Source organism: Carcharhinus amblyrhynchos, chromosome 25 (assembly GCF_965287045.1).
Source record: "Carcharhinus amblyrhynchos chromosome 25, sCarAmb.v2.hapA, whole genome shotgun sequence".
Classification (NCBI taxonomy): domain Eukaryota; kingdom Metazoa; phylum Chordata; class Chondrichthyes; order Carcharhiniformes; family Carcharhinidae; genus Carcharhinus; species Carcharhinus amblyrhynchos.
In genome coordinates, this window is record NC_137348.1 from 4,299,046 (window position 1) to 4,322,142 (window position 23,097).

The 23,097-nt window shown below is 42.1% G+C and overlaps 1 protein-coding gene across 2 annotated transcripts in view; it reads left to right on the top strand.

Moving 5' to 3' along the window:
- Positions 1–22,024, top strand: part of exosc2 (exosome component 2) — a 35,746-nt gene extending 13,722 nt beyond the window's left edge. Inside the window, exons 5-10 of one of the 2 annotated variants that reach the window (XM_080211874.1) lie at positions 131–196; positions 3,013–3,081; positions 4,038–4,214; positions 5,645–5,773; positions 6,429–6,510; positions 19,533–22,024. In XM_080211874.1, the coding sequence (XP_080068000.1) occupies positions 131–196; positions 3,013–3,081; positions 4,038–4,214; positions 5,645–5,773; positions 6,429–6,509 (522 nt within the window). In that variant the 3' untranslated portion in view covers position 6,510; positions 19,533–22,024. Of the gene's footprint in view, positions 1–130; positions 197–3,012; positions 3,082–4,037; positions 4,215–5,644; positions 5,774–6,428; positions 6,511–10,241; positions 10,521–19,532 lie in introns of those variants that run through there. The other variant, XM_080211873.1, reaches the window with a different exon arrangement.
- Positions 22,025–23,097: the final 1,073 nt, after the last annotated feature.

The following is a 23,097-nucleotide window of genomic DNA, read 5'->3' on the forward strand; positions in this document are numbered from 1 at the left end:
CACAGACCTGCCTGACTGTTTAGCATCTTCATTTCCAGCATCCTCAATATTTTGCTTGTCCAGGAGTTTCTCTGGGGCTGAATATGCTCTCATTTCCTCTTCCCCTTTCATAAACTTTGTCTCCTTACAGAGAAGAAGATCTGCTGAGGACGAGCTGATGATGAGGGATTACCTACAAGAGGGAGACCTGATCAGTGTATCCTTTTCCCTGGCCAACATGGAGTTCTTGGGGCTGATTTCTCCACGGGGTGCTGAGCTGATGTGAGCTTCTTCAGTAAACCCTGTGCCATTGCCCACCGATTTAAATGAGCAGCGGGTCGGACCTACAGGCTGCCATTCAAGGAGGTGCTGGAAGTCTTAAAGTGCCTCATGGTAGATAAATCCCTGGGGACCGATGAAGTGTATCCCAGGAAATTGTGGGAGGCTAGGAAGGAAATTGTGGGACCCCTAGCCAAGATATTTGAATCATCGATAGTCATGGGTGAGGTGTCTGAAGGTTGGAGGGTGGCAAATGTTGTGACTTTGTTTAAAAAGAGCTGCAGGAAAAAGCCTGGGAACTACAGGCTGGTGAGCCTCACGTCTGTAGTGGGTAAGTTGTTTGAAGATATTCTGAAAGACAGGATCTGCAGGCAATTAGAGAAGCAAGAACTGATTAGGGACACTCAGCATGGCTTTGGGAGTGGAAAATCATGTCTCACAAATTTGAGTTTTTTGAAGGGGTAATCAAGAAGATAGATGAAGGCAGTGCAGTTGATGTTGTCCATATGGACTGTGACAAGGTACCACATGCTAGGTTGTTGCGTAAGGTTAAATCTCACAGGATCCAGGGTGAGGTAGCCAATTGGATGCAAAATTGACTTGATGACAGAAGCCAGAGGGTGATTGCAGAGGGTTGTTTTTCAAACAGTGGTGTGCCTCAGGGATTGGTGCTGGATCCACTGTTATTTGTCATTTATAGGAATGATTTGGATGAGAATTTAGTAGGCCTACTAAATTTGCAGATGACACCAAGATTGTGGCATAATGGACAGTGAAGAAGATTATCTGGGATTGCAATGGAATCTTGATCAGTTGGGCCAGTGAGCTGACAAATGTCAGATGGACTTTAATTTAGATAAATGCGAGTTGAAGCATTTTGGTCGACTGAACCAGGGCAGGACTGGCTCAGTTATTGTTGGGGCGTTATGGAAAGTTATAGAATAAAGAGATCTACGGATACAGGCTCATTGCTGTTGAAAGTGGAGTCACAGGTGTACAGGGTGATGAAGAAGGCATTCGGCATGACTGGTTTCATTGGCCAGAATGTTGAATACGGGAGTTGGGACATCTTGTTGAAGTTGTACAAGACATTGGTAAGGCCACACTTGGAATTCTGGTCCCTATTATAGAAAGGATATTTATTAAACCAGAAAGAATGCAGAAAAGATTTACTAGGATGCTACCGGGACTTGATGGTTTGAGTTACAAGGAGAGGCTGGATAGATTGGGACTTTTTTCTCTGGAGCGTAGAAGGTTGAAGGATGATCTTACAGAGGTCTAAAATAATGAGGGGCATTGATCAGCTGGATAATCAATATCTTTTCCCAAAGGTGTGAGAGTCTTAAAACTAGAGGGCATAGGTTTCAGGCGAGAGAGGAGAGACACAAAAGGGTCCAGAGGGGCAGTTTTTTCACACACAGGATGGTAAGTGTCTGGAACATGCTGCCGGAGTTAATAGTAGAGGCGGGTACAATTTAGTCTTTTAAAAAATGTTCAGACAATTAAATGGGTAAGATGGGTGTTGAGGGGTATGGGCCAAAGGCAGAGACTAGTTTAGGGGTTAAAAGAGAGGTGCATGGACAAGTTGGACTGAAGGACTGTTTCCAAGCTGTAAACCTCTATGACTCTATTTCCCCAGTGCTGTTCCCTGGTAGGAGTGCCTGATCAGTTCTGGAGAGAATAGGATCATTTGAAATTTTTGGACGCATTGAACATGACTTAATTTGCCCTTGCAGTATAAGGAGTTTTTAGAAATTAGAAGCAGGGGCAGACCATTTGGCCCTTGAAGCCTGCTCCACCATTCATTTTGATCATGGCTGATCATAGAATTTAGTATCATATTTTGCAATGAGGATTGAGTTTGCTGATTTAAGAAATCCATTTGCACCAAGCACTAACAAATCCGCTTTACTTTAAATAGAGAGTAGTAGTTTGTGGTGTTTTTTTTAACTGTCTTTAATTCACCCTCTATCAATCCAACTGAGAATTCCATTTACTTACTTGTGTCGCAGTGTGAAGCTACCACATTAATCCACATGGTTTATAAGTGAGGACATTTCTCCATTGCTAACGTCTCTCTCTCGCCCTATCTCGGAACATCCTGAGTTCAGATAGTATTTCGACATCACACTCACTAATGTGAAGCCTCTCAATGGAGAATCACTAGAGAGAGACATCTCAGCACAACTGACAATGACTTCAATCAGTACTGAGCATCGCCACCTCAAGAATAAGAGCGAGCCATTCAACCCTTCAAGTTTGTTCAGGCATTCAGTTAGATTTGATTTGATTTATTATTGTTACATGTATTAGCATACAGTGAAAAGTATTGTTTCTTGCGCACATACTAATAAAGCATTCTGTCCATAGAGAAGGAAAGGAGAGAGTGCAGAATGTAGTGTTACAGTCATAGTTAGGGTCTAGAGAAAGATCAACTTAATGGAAGGTGGGTCCATTCAAAAGTGATGGCAGCAGGGAAGAAGCTGTACTTCAGTCTGTTGGTACATGACCTCAGACTTTTGTATCCTTTTTCCTGACGGAAGAAGGTGGAAGAGAGAATGGCCGGGGTGCATGGGGTCCTTGATTCTGCTGGCTGCTTTTCCAAGGCAGCGGGAAGTGTGGACAGAGCCAGTGGATGGGAGGCTGGAGAATCAATCATGGTCTGATCTGTACCTTGACTTTATTTATCTGTCCTTGGTTCTACATCTTTTAATACCCTTTGTTTATTGTTGATTTTCCTTATCACACACTCAGGCAGAGGTACAGGCTGTGTTTGCCGATGGAGCTCTATCCTTGCACACCAGGAGTCTGAAGTATGGCAAGGTACTGCAGCTTGTAGTGATGCTGTTATTCACAATAAGTTTACACAATCTGCTGTATACAAATTTTAACTTGCATTTACATTGTGCCTTTTATTATTGTAAAACATCTCACGGTGCTTCATCCAATCGATTATCTAACAAAATTTGTTACTGAGGTATTAAACAGATATTAGGACAGATAATCCCAAGCTTGGTCAAAAATAGGTTTTAATAGTGTCTTAAAGGAAGAGAGGTGGAGAAATTTGGGAAGGAAATTCTGGAGCTTGGGACTTAGCTGAAGGCATGGTCAACAGAGGTGAAGTGATAGAAATCCAGGAAGCTGGGTTTGGAGGACTGTAGAGATCTTGGAGGATTGTAGGGTTAGAGGAGCTTGGAGATGGGAAGGGGTGAAGCCCTGGAGGGACTGAACATGAGTGAATTTTCAAAATTGAGACATTTCTGTACTGAACCAGTGTAATGATTTTGGATTGTCTGTTATGCAGCTGTTTTATAAAATGCCTGTTTCAGCGACTGAAGGATTTGCTAAACCATGGGCCTGCCTAAATCTACTGGACACATATGTGGCCAGTCATTGGAACAAATCTGCTTTAAGATCATTGAAAAGAACCAGAGGCGACATGTGGATAAACTATAGACAGTGAGTGATTGGGGTTGGAATGCAGTGTCTGAGAGGGTGCTGGATACAATTCATTGGTGACCTTTTAAGATGAAAGTAGATCAATACGAAAGAGAAAGTTTTCCAGGTATATGGGGGAAAGAACAGAGGAGTGGGACTAATTGGAAAGCTCTTTGAAAGAGTCATTGTTCCACGATGAGTGAATGGTCTTTGTTGTACTATTCTATGATGCCAAACTGCTGTAAATTATTTACAGGGCTTGTGTGTGGATGAATTCTACTCTTTTCTACTGCATGGCATGTTTTATAATTCCTACATCTGTTTTGCTTTTCCATGATCAGCTGGGCCAGGGGACGCTGGTGCAGGTCTCCCCTTCGCTCGTAAAACGTCGAAAGACTCACTTTCATAACCTGCCCTGTGGAGCTGCCATCATCCTCGGAAATAATGGCTACATTTGGATTTATCCAATCGTGGAACAGAAAGATGATGAGGCAGGAGGATTTGTGACCAATTTGGAGGTGAGGCATCGGACACGTGCTTGGAAGTTAGGGGACAGCGATGGAGGGGGAGGGGGCAGGGAGGAAGGAAGGGGAGATGGTGTGAGGGGAGATTAGGACTAGAGGGCACAGCCTTAAGATAAAGGGGGGGGCAGTTTAGAACAGAATTGAGGAGGAACTTCTTCACTCAAAGGGTGGTGAATCTCTGGAATTCTCTGCCTGTTGAAGTGGTGGAGGCTGCTTCGCTAAATATATTTAAGACGAGGGTTGATAGGTTTTTGATAGGCAAGGGGATTAAGGGTTATGGGGAGAGGGCGGGAATGTGGAACTGAGACACGACAGATCAGCCATGATCTTATTGAATGGCGGGGCAGGCTCGAGGGGCTAGATGGCCTACTCCTGCTCCTATTTCTTATGTTCTTACGTGTGAGGGGAGGGAAGGGGACCAGGGGAGAAGAGGACAAGGGGAGGGGACGGTTCGGAGTTGCCAGAACTTTCCAGAGCAGTTGGGTGATTCTTAAGGTAGTTCTTGGGTCCTGCATGCCTCTTAAAAAAGAAACTAAGATTAAAACCTCGAGCAGTACAACCTCTGATCAATCACGCTCCTTATTGAGTGTGTCGGGTATGTCAGTGACTATGCACTACCACCTCTGAGTCAGAAGGAAATGGATTTGAAATCCTAGAAATGCCATCTTTCAAATGAAGTCTTAAACATAGCAGTGAATTTACACTCTGAAAGGTCTCACAAATAGAAATACGATAACAGCCAAGTAATCTTTTCAATAATGTTGTTTAAGGAATAAATATTGGCCAGTACACCAAATTTCCTGTCTTTAAAGTAATGCTGCAAGTCTTACATATCTACTTAAGAGAGTAGATGGAGATTTGGTTTAATATCTCCTCCAAAAGACAGCAGCCCTGATAGTCAACCCTCCTCAGTAGCAATAATGTGGGGATGCTGGCATTGGACTGGGGCAGGCACAGTCAGATGTCTCTCAACACCAAGTTAAAAATCCAACAGGTTTATTTGGAATCACGAGCTTTTGGAGCAGTGCTCCTTCCTAACTCAGCTGATAAAGGAGCAGTGCTCCAAAAGCTCGTGATACCAAATCAACCTGGTTTTGTAAGATTTCTTACTGTGCCCTCCCTCAACAGTGCATTAGGAGTGTCGGTCTCAACCCTCAGGTGACTGAAGTGAGACTTGAACCCTCTGATATAGAGGCAATAGTGCTACTTACAGAGCCATGGCTTTCAGATACAGTCTCTTGTGTATTATCAACTCTGGGATTTGCTTTTCAATTCAATCTGGCAATGTCATTTATTGTAGAGCTTCATTTGTAAGTTGGAAAATTATTCTGTGTGTTAACCTGGGCTGATTTACTGCAATGTTACTTTAATTGTAAAGGCTTTGTAAGAACAACTCAATCTAAAATGTCTGCTTCTGATTGCAGCCAGTTGCTTTATCAGACAGAGAGGTGATCTCTCGACTCCGCAACTGTATCATTGCCCTGAATGTTCACAAGATGCTGTTGTATGATACCAGTGTTCTGTATTGCTATGAGGCTTCAATGAATCAACAGGTAATGTTTCCAACTAGCTCTGAAGGATTTTAAACTTGAATATCTTCAGTTTTTGCTTTCATATAGTTTTTAGTTTGGAAGCTTGTCCTGTAACACTTTAATCCAATTAGCAATTTTCTTTATAGCTTGGGTATTATTCTTAGCAATGTTATTGTTTAAACATTTAATGTTCTTCTTTCAAATTTCCTTCTCTGTTAATTTAAGGGAGTTTTAGACTTGTTTGCTATACTGTTGTTACAGGGGAGTAAAAGACACACATGCCCTTGTGTGATCACACTGGTCAGTAATTTATAGATGGGCTTTACTTAGAAACAATCTCTTATAGAGCAGTCACTGCCTGCCTTTCTATGCCTGTGTGTTGCAAATATACAGTGGGTCTGTTAGCAGTTGTTAAGAGAAAATACACTTTAATGGAACTGCTAGACTACATGTCAGTAATGTGTCTATATAGGCTCTCTGAATTATTTAAGCACCTTTCAAAGTCAGTTATTGACAGACTGTTGTATTCAGTCTGCTGGAGACTGAGCAGTTTTATTTTGCACTGCTTTGCCCCCAGCCTTTGTATGTTCTTCCATTGCAGTGATTGAATGTTCATTTCAGGGAATGTTTTGTCCAGGATAAATTCCGCTTGCCCATCTGTCTGATCTCATTGCAGATTAAAGACATCCTGAAACCTGAAATAATGGAAGAGATAGTGATGGAGACAAGACAACGTCTCATTGATCAGGAAGGATAATGTGAGCACAGGCATTTTTTAATTTCTCTGTAATATATTTTGAATAAAACTTTACAATGGACTGGCTTTGCTTCTTGAGTTACAGAAAACACAAATGACCCAAAGAACAAAACAGCCTGGGAAACGGGCCCTTTGGCCCAACAAGCCCACGCCGCCATTTTAACATTACGAGTCCCTCCTCCACCCATGACTCTTGTCTATGCTTATGGCATTCCACATTGAGGGAAGACTAATTTAGGGACAATTTATTTCACCAATCAGCCTAATAGCACAGCTTTGGGGTGTGGGAGGAAACCGGAGCACCCGGAGAAAACCCACGCAAGCACGGGGAGAATGCGCAAACTCCCACAGACACTGGCCCAAATCCATGTGTCTGCACAGCAAACAGTGACAGTCACTGAGCTGTCGTGACCCTTATGCACAACAACAACTGCACTACCTAGCAAAATTAACCAAGGTGCTTTACAAAAACGTTATCAAACAAAATACTGACACAGGCTGAACAAGGAGACATCAGACAGGTGACCAAAAGCTTATACAAAGAGGTGGTTTGTCCTACAAGAGGAGGAGAGACTTTGGTAAGGAGATGTCAGATCTTGGGGATGAGATAGCGAAAAGCACAACTATCAGTGGAATGATGGCAATCAGGGATACACAAGAGGCCAGAAGTAGAGGAGTGCAGATACAACAAGAAGGTTGAAGGCCTGGAGGAGGACACAGATGGACAAGGGATGAGGCAACAGAGAGATTTGGAAACAAGGATGAGAACTTTAATGTATTGGCAGATACAGGGAACCTTTTATTGGTAGGGTAGGTAGATTGTATTTTATGGTGTGGATCGGAAGGAATATTGTGGCCTGCATAAGATTCACCAGCTTTGGCCTGCAATAAACCAGAATGGAAGTTGTAACCCATCTGTCCTCTGAGGAATACAGTTCAAGTATCTGTAATTAGTGTCCTCTCTTTCTTACCAAATTGGTGGTGTTAACAAAGAATGCATCCGTCATCCCTTATATTATTTGGTCTGCTATTTCAAGAGATGTTAACCTGTTCATTTCAGAAAGGAGTATCAAAGCTCATTACTCCCAAGCTTTTTTCTCTCCTCCCAAATCACTGAATTTGTCTCTTCAATAACCTCATATCATTCAGGAATTAGATTTTGAACATATTTGATTTATTGTCACATGTATTAGCATTCAGTGAAAAGTATTGTTTCTTGCACACTATACCGACAAAACATACCTTTCATAGAGAAGGAGAGAGTGCAGAATGTAGTGTTACAGTCATAGCTAAGGTGTAGAGAAAGATCAACTTAATGCGAGGTAGGTCCATTGAAAGGACTGATGGCAGCAGGGAAGAAGCTGTTTTGAGTTGGTTGGAATGTGACCTCAAACTTGTGTAGATGGAAGAGAGAACATCTGGGGTGTGTTGGATCCTTAATTATGCTGGCTGCTTTGCTGAGGCAGTGGGAAGTTTAAACGGAGTCAGTGGATAGAAGGCTGGTTTGCATGATGGATTGGACTACATTCATGATCTTTTGTATTTCCTTGCGGTCTTGGGCAGCGCAGGAGCCATACCAAGCTGTGATACAACCAGAAAGAATGCTTTCTACAGTGCATCTGTAAAATGGGTGAGAGTCGTAGCTGACATGCCAAATTCCTTAGTCTCCTGAGAAAGTAGAGGTTTTGGTGGGCTTTTTTAATATAGCGTAGGCATGGGGGGAACCAGGATAGCTGGTTGGTGATGCGAACACCTAAAAACTCGAAGCTCTCAACCCTTTCCACTTCATCCTGTTGATGTAGACAGGGGCATGTTCTCCTCTAGGCTTCCTGAAGTTGATGATAATCATTGTTTTGTTGATATTGAGGGAGAGATTATTGTCACACCAGTTTACCAGTTTCTCTGTTTCATTCCTGTACTCTGTCTCGTTATTGTGGTGTCATCAGCAAACTTGAAAATCGAATTGGAGGGGAATTTGGGTGCATAATCATAGGTGTGGCATAATAGGGAGCTGAGAACACAGCCTTGTGGGGACTGGTGACGAGAATTATCGTGAAAAGGGTGCTGTTGCCTATCCTTACTGATTATGGTCTGTGGGTTAGGAAGTTCAGGATCCAGTCGCAGAGGGAGGAGCCAAGACCCAGGCCATGTAATCAATAAATAGGTCTTTGTTATCTAAGTGTTCCAGATTTGAGTGTAGGGCCAGGGAGATGGCGTCTGTTGCGGCGGTAGGCAAACTGTAGTGGATCCAGGTAATCCTGGAGGCTGGAATTGATTCGTGCTGTGGTGCCTTTTGAAGCACTTCATAATGATAGATGTCAGAGGCCCCTGACACTGTTTCAAAAGCTTGGAAAAATTAACATTGGTAAAGTGCCTTTTGCAGTGTCTGAAAGGCTGAGCCGTACAGTGTAGAAGGAGGCCATTTGACTTATTGGGTCTGTACTGACACTGTGACGGAGCATCTTGCCCAGGCTCTGTTCCCCATAACCCCATGTATTTTCCCCACTAATTCCCTAACCTACACATCTTTGGACATCAAGGGACAATTTAGCATGGCCAATCATCCTAACCTGCACATCTTTTGGACTGTGGAAGGAAACCAGAGCACCTGGAGGAAACCTTTGCAGATGGGAGAACCTGCAAACTCCACACAGTTACCCAATGTTGGAATTGATCCTAGGCCCCTAGCACTGTGAGGCAGCAGTGATAACCACTGTGACAAGCTCAATATAGTTCAGAATCAAATTATTTTTGAAGGTAAACTCAGCAGCCAATTTACTCCCAACAAAATCCCACAACCAACAATGAGATAAATAAAAACAATCCTTTTCGTGGTATTAAGTGTCAAACTGTTGAACAAGATATTGGGTGACCTCTTTTAATTGTACTGAGGAATCATTGTCATTAAACTGAAAGACAGCAGTTTCAACAATGCAGAGAGGTAAGAGAGGAGAGCGGTACAGTTGAGTGTTCTCCAAGACTGGAGAAGTCAGAAACATTGTGAACAATGGTAGCAGTCACTGACAATGAGTGGGGTTGTGCTAGTGCTGGAAATCTGACTGGAGAGATTGAAACATAGAACTGGGGGAAAGGTATGGATAGATTTGAGAGGTGAAATACATTTTCAACAACCTTGGAAAGGGGCATTAGTTTGAAAGTTATGAGGGCTTCAGAAGAGGAGTGTTGCAGTGACGTAAACCATTCCCTTCCCCTTTTCAAATGACATTGTGTTAGAGCGAGGAAGTGGATTTCAGGCTGTACCAGGGGCTGAGAGAGTGAGGGTTTTACCGGAGTAAAGAGTAGCAACGAAAGTGTGATTGAAAGGTCAGGAGGTGCATATGTATTAGTGATAGGGCCGCATGGCCAAGGGAACCTCACTCAATGAGTGTGGTAGTGAAGTCAACAGTGTGACAAATCCAGTTAGCAGTGAGAAAGTGAAGCCATTGCTGAAGTTTGATGTGTGATTCTGTATGGGCAGTTATACAGAAAACATAGATTCCATACTGTGGGGATAAGATCCACTAATGGGTTTCAATAGTTTAACTGCAGTCCCCAGTATAAGAAATTTCCCTTTCGTGTTGTGGCATGTTGCAAATAAATGCCCTCATCTTGTTATCTAACTTGCAGCAATGAGCAGCTAATTTGAGCGACTGAGACACATTAATGTCATGTAATGAAACACAGCTAGATGAGATTATTTGCGTATGAGCTGACGTTGACTCCTCTCTCCAGGCAGTGCTTCCCCATCCCAGTGTCATTTGGACGTGTCAGAGCAAAACCATTTCACCCACCGGCTTTTACTCACACGTAAGAAAATTTTGCAACAACTTTCGTCATTCGTTTAACCTAAAGGCTGTAAGTCATCCCTGATATACGTTTTAAAACAAAAATCTCACGTTGTGGGATGGCATGAGGTATCAGTAGTACACTGGTTAGCACTGCTGTCTCACAGATTTAATTCTGGCCTCAGGTCACTGTCTGTGTGAAGTCTGCACGTTCTCCCTGGTGCTGTGTGGGTTTCCTCTGAGTGCTCCAGTTACCTCCAACAGTCCAAAGATGTGTGGGTTGGTTGGATTGGCCATACTAAATTACCCCTTGTGTCAGGGAATTAGCAGGGTAAATATCTGGGGTTTTGGGAATAGGGCCTCGGTGAGATTGTGGTCAGTGCAGAGTTGATGGGCCTGGTGTTGTGAGATTTCTCAACTGTGTCCAACTCTTCCACCAGTGAAATCAGTTTTTCATCTGTTTACTGTTAAGACCCTTCCTCATACCCTTATTATATAAATATTCATTAACAGTACAGATAAGGTCACCGTTTATTGGTTTTGGATGAAGAAAGTCTACTTTGAACTCATCCCTTGAGAAGATTAATTCTATAGTTTTTTTTTCCTCAGTGCAACATTCAACTGTTTACAAGAACCTCAAACAGCAGCAGTTGCAGTACTTTATATTTTTAAAAATTGCCTTTACCAATCTTGAACCTATGTCACCTACCTCTGCTACTATTTGAAAGTATTCTATTTACCATTTATAATATATCCCTAGATAAAAAAAGCTTCCAACTTACACAACCTCAGGATATTCCAAAGTGCAGGAGAACTTTTAAAGTGTCATCACTCTTGCAAGATAACGCCCGAAAACAGTAAAGCGGTCACAACCAGACGTTTGTTTCTGGATTTTGATTTGAGGGAAAACGTTGACCAGGAAACTGGGGACAATTCCCCCGCTCTTTCAAATCACGGCAAGGGATCTTTCCCTTCACCGGGGCGAATAGATAGTCTCTCGGTTTAATGTCATATCTGAAAGATTGCATCTCCTGGCAGGACAGCACTGGGGTGTCAGTCTAGATTTCTGTCCCTGGAGTGGAGACTTGAAGTCACAACCTCTGACTCAGGGGCAAGAGTGCCATTAACTGGGCTCTGAATGAATATGAACAGACTGAGGCTTCTTTCAATTTGGCTCACAGTAAATTGAATTCCACCCTGGAGTGCACAGATTTTACTAACATATTACATAGAATACATCCTGTTAACTTTATTGAGTGAATGCTTCCTTCCCGTATCGGATATGCCAAGCATTCAAGTGTGGGTTTCCTCCCACAGTCCAAAGGTGGTCATGCTAAATTGCCTTTTAGTGTCCAAAGATGTGTAGGTTAGGGGGATTAGCAGGGTAAATACATGGGGTTCTGGGGATAGGACCTGGGTGGGATGCTCTGTCAGCAAGTCAGTGCAGACTTGATAGGACCTGGGTGGGATTGGGGTCAGTGCAGACTCAATGGGCTGAATGGCCTTCTTCTGCACTGTAAGGATTCTATGATTCTCATCTTGCACGTGGGTCAGGCATGTCTTGTAAGTGTCACCATTGGAACTCAGAAGTTGTATAAGGAAGTGCTGACTTTGGTCTTGGAGCAGCGCTTCTGGTTACACTCAAAGGATTATCAACTCAAGCCGTGCCAGAATATAATGACTCAACTTCCTTCTTCACTCCTCTTTTTAAATTAAAAGGACTGTGTTTACCTGGCGATATTTGGGTTGGCTCACCAACAGAATCCATCCCAGTCTATCTATTGCTCGAGTTCAAAATAAAAAATACTCGCATGTGTCTACATTAAAAGTGCATTTTGGAAGTTACAAAGGAACCAGAATTAGCAAACATTAGATTGTTTTAAATAATCTATCCCAGCTTCCTTTCACTTAGTTTCTTCTTGGCATGGCAATAATGGAGTTAAGGAAAAGTCTTAAACATGTTTCCATGTAAACAACAGTCTGGAAATTCACAAATACAAATAGATTTTTAAAAAAACCCCAATCAAGAAAAAGGTTCAATCTTGATAAAAGGAAATCTGGAAGACTACATAATCAGAACTATTGTGATCCAAAGGCAAGAAGGTTGGTAGATGTGTGCCTTGCTGATGATAATTGTACCCATTAAACTCAAAGGTGGAATCTACTCTTGGGCTCCTGACCCACTTTGTCTGAATAAAGAGGCTATTGTGGAACTGTATTGCTACATTGGTGCGCGGAGTAAGGTGAATGCTTATAGTTCACAGAATCACAGAATTGTTACAGTGCAGAAGGCCATTTGGCCCATTGTGTCTGCACCAGCTCTTGAAGTGAGCTATTCCCCTGCCTTTTCCCTGCACAATGATTATTTGAATAGAAGCATCTAATGCCTCTATTGAACCTGCTTCCATCACACTTCCAGGCAGTGCATTTCAGACCTGAATCACTTGTGTGACTAAGTTTTTTCTCACATCACATTTGCTTCTTTTGTAAATCTTTTTAAACCTGAGTGCTCTCTTGATTTGTTTACAAGGGAGAACATTTCTACTCCGTTCAACCCCCTTGTGAGTTTGAAATCTCTATCAAAGTTCCTTCTTCTCTCCAAAGAGAACAGTCCCAACCTCTGCAACTGATCTTCGTAACTGAAGTTTCTCGTCCCTGGAGCCATTCTCGTAAACCTCTTCTGCACTTCCCAATGCATTCACATCCAGTTGTGTAAGAATATGTACTATTTAAAGTGAAATTTACCTTTTTTATTTGAGTACATTTGCTTGTGTAATTTACATTGGTTCAGATTCATGTTAAAGTAAAAGAAGTAGAAGCTTGCTGGGAATTTCTGCCTTTGGGGGGGCCATTCAGTAAATGTGGTTATTTACGGTTTCCCCACAGGGATTGCACCTACACAGTAACTTAAACAAACCCTGCAGATCAGAGGCAAAGATCAAAACAAGCAGATAAAAATCTAACAACGTCTAACCTAATTATTTCTTAGGCACGAGTTAACATTGCAGAATAAGAATGGAATATGATTCCCCCTTCAGACAGATCTATTTCAGAAGAGGAGGCAGACAGTCTGGGCAACTGGAGAGATTGCACCAGAACCTGGCAATGGAACATGTTCTTTCCTTTAGTCAAAGCATGCTTTCTTGAGATAGTCAGATCCTGGGCAGCAGCTATTATTAATTGCCTGACATCTTGTCATTTAATATATAGAAAACCATTAATCAGCCAATGTAATAAAACTCACCTCATGCTAGAATTTGAGGAGTTACTGTAACAAGACTGACGATCCTTTACTGCAACATCCACAACAGAGGAAATATGATGGTAAGTTATTGTTCATCTATCATCGACAGTGAGAACCGCAACACCATTAGCCATTTTGAGGCTGGATGCGGTGTGTCCGAAGATGACTGATCAGGCCAATTTGGGCATGGAATGTCCTAGCACATATTGGACAGACTTGTGTAGGCACTGTAGTTGTTGAGCTGGTGGCTCTGGACTTGCGCAGCTCGCGCTTAAGTTGCTTCAGCAATATACCTTGCTTCATAAGCTTGACAGCCCTTGTGGATGAGGCAGTGCCAGGTATGGCGGTTTTGTGCTAGCATTTCCCAGGTGGTCGTGTCTATGTCAAGCGACTTCAGAGAGGCCTTGAATGTGTCTTTGTAACATTTCTTCTGCTCTCCATGCGAGCGTCTTCCAGCAGAGAGTTCCCCAAAAGGAGCTGCTTGGGTATACGCTCATCTGGCAAACCCAAGCACTGGGTATGCGCTCTCATCAGCAGTGTGTGGACAGATTGTAGATTTGCTCTAGAGAGAACTTCCGTGTCTGGTACTTTGTCTTGCCATGTGATGTGTAATATTCTGCAAAGACAAGTCATGTGGAAATGATTGAGCTGTCTTGCATGCCTTTGATACACAGTCCACATTTCACAGGCGTACAGGAGGGTAGTGAGTACCACGGTGCTGTAGACCTTCAGTTTTGTTGCTGGGCTGATTCCTCAATGTTCCCATACAATGGAACACAGTCTACTGAAAGCAGAACTTGCCTTTGCTATTCTGCAGTTAACTTCTAACAATAGTCACTGCTTGGGAGAGGGTGCTGCCAAGATAAGTGAACTGGTCCACTGCCTGTAGTTTCTGCCCTTTGATTGTGATTATGGGTTCTGTGTATGGTGCATGAGGAGCAGGTTGGTGCACAACTTCAGTCTTTTTAATGTTGATGGTGAATCTAAAGTTGTCACAAGCTGTGGAAAATTTGTCCATACTGACTTGCATCTCTAGCTCTGAGCCAGTAGTTGTCACAAAGAGGAAGTTTCTCAGAACAGTCTCCTTCACTTTGGTAACAGCTTGAAGTCTCCTCAGGTTGAAGAGCTTCCCATCCACTCTGCACTTGAGGCTGATTCCAGCAACACTATCCTGGAAGGCATCATTCAGCATGACAGCAAACATCATGCTGAACAGTGTGGGTGTGAGCACACAGCCCTGTTTGATGCCATTGGTGACTGGGAATGATGGTAAGTGGATATCTTGCAAATGGCAATCACAATATAATTGAATTTAAGTTTTGGCTTTGAGAGGGAGAGAGAATCACAAACTGTTTAAAATTCAATTATGACCAATGTCACGGTGGTACAGTGATTCGCACTGCTGCCTCCCATTGTCAGGGACCCGGATTTGATTCCCGACTTGGGTCACCATCTGTGTGAAGTTTACACGTTCTTCTTGGGTTTTCTCTTGGTGTTCCAGTTTCCTCCCACATTCTGAAAGATGTGTTGGTTAGATGCATTTACCCGAACAGGCACCAGATTGTGGCAACTAGGGGAATTTCACAGTAACTTCACTACAGTGTTAATGTAAGCCTTATTTGTGACTAATAAATAAACTTTAACATTTTTTAAACTTTAACTTCAAAGAGATAAGAAGTAAATTGACCACAGTAAAACCAAGCTAAGCAGTTAACGGGTTAACCTACTGACAGTGAGTGGGAAAATGTATGTATGTTTTTGGAACAATAATAAATCAGCGCATTCCTTAAAAGACAAGTAGTATTTTTATGATCATTTTGGATGTGAATATTCATTCATCTAATTGTCCTCAGTGACATATTCAATTACTTCCTCTGACTTTCAAGTTAATAATAGTATTTAAGAAAATAAGTTTTAGAGATTTTGTTACTCATTTCACATTAAGGAAGATTGAGTTAAGGTTCTATGAATGATTCACAAAACTCTGGAGAAATGTTCTTTGCAATTGAATGACAAGGGTTCATCTGCCCTGAAGGGACTCGAATTGCTCCCTCTGTTTTGAGCTTCCTGCAGTTTAAAGGGGCTGCCCTGAGACCATCGACCTGTTTAATTGTTCAGTATATAAATGCAGCAAGCAATAGCTCAGAGCAGCTCAATCTAACAATCTGCTTCATCCCTGGGACATCAAACCGTAAGCATTGCCTGATTATTTTATAAATAGTACCATTAGTGTGAAATACAAACGTATTTATAAGATGTTAATTTAACAGGAATGTGAAATTACCTTTGATGTGATTTGCAGTTATTTGTGTCAATATATTTAAATATTATAATTAACCTAGACTCTTACCAAGAATCAAACTTGCAAATGTCAAATCAAAACTACATTACATCTCGGATCTGGATTTGGTTACAAGATGTTAACTTGATACTCTTGTTTAAGGAGGGTTTTGGAAATCGTACTCAGAAACTATGAATGTTGCAACCTTCAGTCTGGGATTCTGAACGAATGTTGATTATTTATGATTACTAATAAAATTTTCAAACAATGCACAGTAAAGGATTCGACAAATGACTTGTCAAAAGTTGCAAATCAGATGCCTTATCTTAGATAAATGTTTTTGCTCATTCAGAAAGTTTAATTCATGAGATTCACTTAGAATTACCACGCTGTATAAGATAGTTTGTGATTGATCAATGAGATTGTCACAGGTATACACTTCCAACATTTAAGAATGCCTATTTGTAGATGAAATGATGCAAGAATCACCTTGTAAAATGATTGAAAATCAGAAAGATTGAGCTGGATCATTGTTACTGGTGTGTAAACAGTGTTAGCACTACTGCGTCACAGTGCCAGGGACCCGGGTTCAATTCCGGCCACAGGTCACTGTGTGGAGTTTGCACATTCTCCATGTGTCTATGTGGGTTTCCTCCCACAGTCTAAAGATGTGGTTGATTGGCCACGGAAAATTGCCCCTTAGTGTTGGGGGGCTAGCAGGGTAGCTATGTGGGATTATGGGGACAGGGTCTGGATGGGTCTGCAGTCGTGGCAGACTTGATAGGCCAAATGGCCTCCTTCTGCACTGTAGAGATTCTATGATTCCATAAATAAAGACAGAGGGTCAATGCAATCACATCTATGATAAAGAGCAAAAATTACTAATTATAAACTGAAGGTCTCACTTACACCAAGGTCCAGTTCCTCCACAACTCCTGTGCTTCCTGATCTTCATTTGCCTCCAATTTAGCTTTAATTTTAAAATCTCACATTCAATTTCAAATCCCATTGTGGTCTTGCACTTCCCTATTTCAATAATTTCTTCAACCTGTCAGAGAAAGCTGCGCTCCTCCAGTTACATCCTCTTGCTGATTTTCTTCGTTTCACCATTGGCAGCCATGCCTTCAACTGTTTACTTTCTGCAATTCCCTCCCTGAAGCTTTCTGTGTACCCCTCTTTCTCCCTCATCCTTCAAGGTGAGCCCTAAGCTTAAAGCTCCTCTTTGACCAGGTATTTTAATCAGCCGTCCTAATATCTCCTTATCGGGCTCAGTGTCAAATCTTAGAATCCATAGAATTCCTACAGAGCAGAAGGAGACCATTCAGCCCATTAAGTCTGCACCGACCATAATCCTACCCAGGCCCCATTCCCGTAACCCCACATATTTACCCTGCTAATCCCCCCTGATCCTAAGGGGCAATTTAATATGGCCAATCAACCTAACCCGCACACCTTTCAGACTGTGGGAGGAAACTGGAGCACACAGAGGAAACCCACGCAGACATGGGGAGAACATGCAAACTCCACACAGATAGTGACCCAAGGCTGGAACTGAACCCAGGTCCCTGGTGCTATGAGGCAGCAGTGCTAACCGCTGTGGCATCATGCAGCCCAGAAACAAATCGTGGTTAATAATTGCTCCAGTCAGCCCCTTGGGGACAACTCACCGCATTAAAATGCTTTGGCTGAGAGACAGACAGGAATAGCAAAATTCTTAACTTTAATTGAAAATGTGATTGTTCTGAGGAGTAATGTGTCGTGTGTGGGAGGGTATAGGATAACTTACCCACAATATCCCTCAGATTCCATTTGATTTAATGACGTGAGGCCTTGGTTAACCAATTGTAACTCTTTTTTAACCTTAATAAAAAGCATATGAGATCCTTGACTTTATATTGGCACAGAGGTCAGTAACAAAACCCTAAACCTTTATAAATCATTGGTGAGGTCTTGGCTGGAATAGTGTGTCCATAAATGTGTTGATTAGGGGGTAAATAAGTGGGATTATGGGAGTAGGATCTGGTAAGACGCTCTGTCAGAAAGTCGAGGTAGATATGATGGGCCAAATGGCCTCCTCCTGTACTGCAGGGCTCAGATAGGGAAAGTACGACCTTAAAAAGTAGCAACAGCAAAGTGAGTTATAATGTTTAAGGAGGAATCAGATATGCACTTACAGGACATGCATAGGGTAGTGGGATTAAAGCTCTTTCAAAGACCTGGCACAGGCAGGATGGCCCATTGTCCAGGCTGTAAGATTCTGTAATTTTGTGCATCACAGAATGTTAAGGTAGATGGAAATGATAATGAAGAATAGGGACCTAAAGAAGTGATTTATAAATGGTACTGATTAGGCTAACCTTCAGGAAAGACAAGACCTGTATGTAGGTAAAGATAAAGTTGCCATAGTCCCAGGTGACCATAGGCTGCTGTCCCCTTAGAGAGAGAGATGACTACTGGTGATTTAACCTGAGGATCACCACACTGTGCAAACAGCAAGTCTGAGAAGGCAGAGCCTTCAGGAATAACCTTGGCAGGTACGGGAATTGAACCCACACTGTTTGCATCGCTCATTCTTCTCAACTCCAGAGAATACAGGCCTAATTTATTCAGTCTCTCATCATAAGACAGTCTGCTCATCCCAGGGACCAATTTAATGAACTTTGCTGCACCATCTCCAATGCAAATAGATTCTTCCTTAAATGTGGAGGCCTAACACGCGCAGACTCTAGATGTGGTCTCACTAATCTCCCGTACAATTAAAGCAATACTTTAAAAAAAATTTTTGCACTCCAATCCTTGCACTTCAATTATTTACAATCATAGAACCCCGATAGTGCAGGAGGCCATTTGGCCCATCGAGCCTGCATCGACAACAATCCCACCCAAGCCCTATCCCTGTAACCCCACGTATTTATCCTTACTAATCCCCCTGATATCTCCCAACACTAAGGAGTATTTTACCATGGCCAATCCACCTAACCCACGTATCTTTGGACTGTGGGAGGAAACCAGAGCACCCGGAGGAAACCCACGCAGACACAGGGAGAACATGCAGACTCTACACAGACAGTGACCCAAGCCAGAAATTGAACTTGGGTCCCTGGCGCTGTGAAGCAGCACTGCTTTATATAAAGGGCCAATTTGTTTCTCAGACTTGATAAGGTACAAGAGAAATTTTACAGGAGCAGGAGATGTTTACTAATTTGAAGAGAACCCAAGATTTATTCTAATTTGTTCTCAGCACATTGGAGAGACTGCATTGATTAGTGATTCCTCTGGTTTACACAATAGTTATGGACCTTGTTCTTGAACCACTACATTCCGGGTAATCACTGGATATTTGTACAGCAATTTGTAAGTGGTCACATTCTAATATAAATTTAATTTTTTGTTCTTTTAATGTTGATACTACTCCAAAAAGATGGAATTTAGGGTAAGATTCAGTGTGTTATGATGCTCTTTCGGAGAGTCAGCACTGATTCAATGGCCTCCTTTGGCACTGTAGGTATTCTATTGATTCTGTCTGGTCTTTATGCTGTTGTGGAGGTTGCTGTGAGCAATTTGATTACAATCTTTCCTGCATTACAACAGAGGCCACGCTTCAAAAGCACTTCATTGGCTGTGACACTCAGAATCGATGGAGATTGTGGAAAGGGCTGTAGAAATGATCGGTGGATCAATGCTAATTGTTACTCTTTCCTCTTGAGTTTTAGATGAAGGTGGTGGGCTTCCTCTTGTTGACAATTTCTTTCATGAACAGCCTCTCAGCTGATCCTTTGTGGTTAGACAGAGATCACGTGGGTGCGCAGGTGAAAGAATTTCCAAGCCACAGACTCAGTTTTGCCTTTAACTTCCACCTGAAGAAGAAATCTGGGCACTTTCTGAATGACCTGCAGACCACAGCCAAAGAACTGCGGGGACTGCAACAAGAGCAAGCTGGGTTCAGATTCCGGTTTGGGAGAGGCGCAAGCCAGGAATTGCCCAGGGTGGAAGGTGCTGAAGAAATGGAAGGGCCTCTGCTGAACACGGTGTCTGAAGGAGGAGCAAGGAACTTTGGGGAGTCATTGAGAGAAAAAGTAACGTTGGAAATGAAGAGGAGAAAAATGAATGAGTCTGATAATTGGCAAGAAATTAAATAAAACGCATGGATGTTTATCAAGTGAAGGAAAAATGGAAATTGCCCTTAGTATGATGAATCATATAATTACCTTTAGGACAGCATTGCAGTCATTATCATTTGCACCAGTTCCAATTAAATTATTTTAGTCATCTTGCAAACTATTAGCCATTATGTTTTTCTCCAAATGAAGCTCATTTCCTTGATTGATTTATGTACATTTTCTATTTTAATTTGCAATGGTCTTGCTCAACATCAGAGACTTTGGTGGCTACTGATTCACCAAGAGATCAGCTTTGCCAACGCTGGTTCCAGTGCTCCCCAAAATCCAGATTAATGTTTCGTTGCTGCATCTTTTACACCTGTGTAATTGTGTTGCCTTAAAGCTACATTAGCACTTATACTTACCATTTACCTTTTGTCTAAAGAAATCTCTGCTGTAGACTAGTGTACATCAGGTCAGGAACAGAACCATGCAATGCAACCCCACCAGCCCCTTCTACCATTCAATTCAATTATGGCTGCTCTGTGTCCTCAGCAGCTGCAGAGTTTGAGCACACTGTACACAGTGGTAAACAGAAACCCACTGGGTGTCTTGCATGGAGTGTATGGAAATATCGCTAGGTTTCTGTAATGTTACTTACAGGTCATGACCTGGCTGTACCTCCAAGGATCATAGAAACCCTACAATGCAGAAGAGACCATTTGGCCCATCAAATCTGCACCAACAACAATCCCACATATTTATCCCACTAATCCCTCTAATTTATGCATCCTGACACAAAGGGGCAATTTAGGATGGCCAGTGCACCTAACCCGCAGATCTCTGGAATGAGAGAGGAAACCGTAGCACCTGGAGGAAACCCACACAGACATGGGGAGAACGTGCAAACTCTATACAGTGAGCCAAGCCAGGTATTGAACCCAGGTTCCTGGAGCTATGAGGCAGCAGTGCTAACCACTGTACTGCCCCAAAATGCCTTAAGTAACAGTGCAACATCTTACTAACCATAATCATCATAGGACATTCATTAGTAATATATATATAAAATCTAGTCAGTCAGGTTTGTGTCAGATGTCACTCACAATGCTTAGTTAGTTAATGCAAAGGGTTCTTAAAATCCAACCAGCATATCCCAATCTGCAACGTTCCTTGAACAAACAACAAATAAACTTTTGAGTGACTTCAGGCTGCATTTATCTTTAGTAAGCAGCCTTTTTGGTCTTAATTGGGCAGCTTAAATGCAACTCAAATGCATTGTGAATGAATTGCAGGAACACTTTTGTTACTTCAGCAACAAAGACATTCCAGAGCCATAATATCTGCACACTCTTCAAAACAAACCCAGGATTCTTCAGCCATGGCACAATTAAACTAGTATTTACTTATCATTTAGACTTTATAACATTCAAGGCCCAAACAAGCATACTTTAGTAAATTAAAGCACTTTTTAAAATGTATGTTCTCCTTTCAAAGTGGTGCATTCTCTGACTTGCTAATGTGATAATACTGTGCCTTTAATAAATGTATTTTGGTCATGTTTCTTGTGCAGGATTTGGTAGATTTGTTTTTATTATTGGAACTATTCTGTCTATGACAGCACTTTGTTGTTACTGCAGCAGCATGATTGATCTTAACTGCTACAATGTTTGCCTGAATCTGAATGAATGCATGCAGGGACCTGGATATTTCAGATTGGAGATTGATTAGGTTGATTGCCAGGTAAGGTCTTATAACTGGGTGGGCTAGATTTTCACAGAGAACTCACGGCAGTCTGCTTTTTGAGATCTTTAGGGAGAGGTCACTCTGTGTTTCTTGCTCTGTCTGAAGTGGAGACTGGAATCTGCCAACAAATAAATCTCTTTCTCTGTGATTCTGTCGTTTGAGGTGGAGTTTCTCTGGCAGTTACTAAATGAAATTAGAAGACAAGTATCTGTCTGGATCATTCACCAGATGTACTAAAAGGCCAGAAATTGAGTAATTGGTTTTTCTGTGCTAATTGGTTGTAAAGAAGAGATTTATGTCCATGGGGAACATTGCTGAATTGGAACAATAGAGATAGCTAGCTGTTAAGAATTACACTTTGTCACAAGTACTTTAATTTGTAAAAGTTGTGTTAATTCTTTTTGTTATATTCTGTGTTCTTAAATAAAGTTTGTTTTGATAAAAGCTTCCTAGTGAGTCACTTCAATCATATCTGGAGTGAAACATCTTATTCTCACTCTAATAGAAACATAGAAAATAGGTCTAAGAGCAGGCCATTTGGCCCTTCGAGCTTGTACCACCATTCAATATGATCACACACTTTCAGTATCCTACTTCCACTTTCTCTCCATACGTCTTGATCCCTTTAGCCGCAAAGGCCACGTCCAGTCCCTCTTGAACATATCTAACAAACTGGCCCCAACAGCTTTCTATGATAGAGAATTCCACAGGTTCACAACTCTGAGTGAAGAAATTCTTCCTCATTTCAGTCCTGAATGGCTTACCCCTTATTCTTAGACTGTGACCTCATAGTTCTAGGCTTCCCCAACATTGGGAACATTCTTCCCACATTTAGCCTGTCCAGTGCCATCAGGATTTTATGTTTCTATGAGATCTTCCTCTTTCTTCTAAATTCCAGTGAGTACAAGCCCAGTCAATCCAGTCTCTCTCCATACATCAGTTCTGCCATTCCAGGAATCAGTCTGGTGAACATTTGCTGGACTCCCTCAATAGCAAGAATGTCCTTCCTCAGACTATGAGACCAAAACTGCACACAACACTAAAGGTGTGGCCTCACCAAGGCCCTGTATAACTGCAGCAAGATATCCTTACTTCTATACTCAAATCCTCTTGCTATGAAGGCCAGCATACCATTAGCTTTCCTCCCTTTCTGCTGTACCTGCAGGCCAACCTTAAGTGACTGTTCCAACAAGACACCCAGGTCATACTGCACTTCCTAAAGTGCCACCATTCAGATAATAATCTTCCTTCACAAAAACAGAAAATGCGGCAAAATCTCAGCAGGTCTGACAGCATCTGTGGGGAGAGAATAGAGCCGTTGTTTCGAGTCTAGATGATCCTTCATCAGAACCCTCAGTGAGGGTATTCTAGAATTTTGACCCAGCATCAGTGAAGGAATGACAATATAGCTCCAAGTCAGGGTGATGCAAATCCA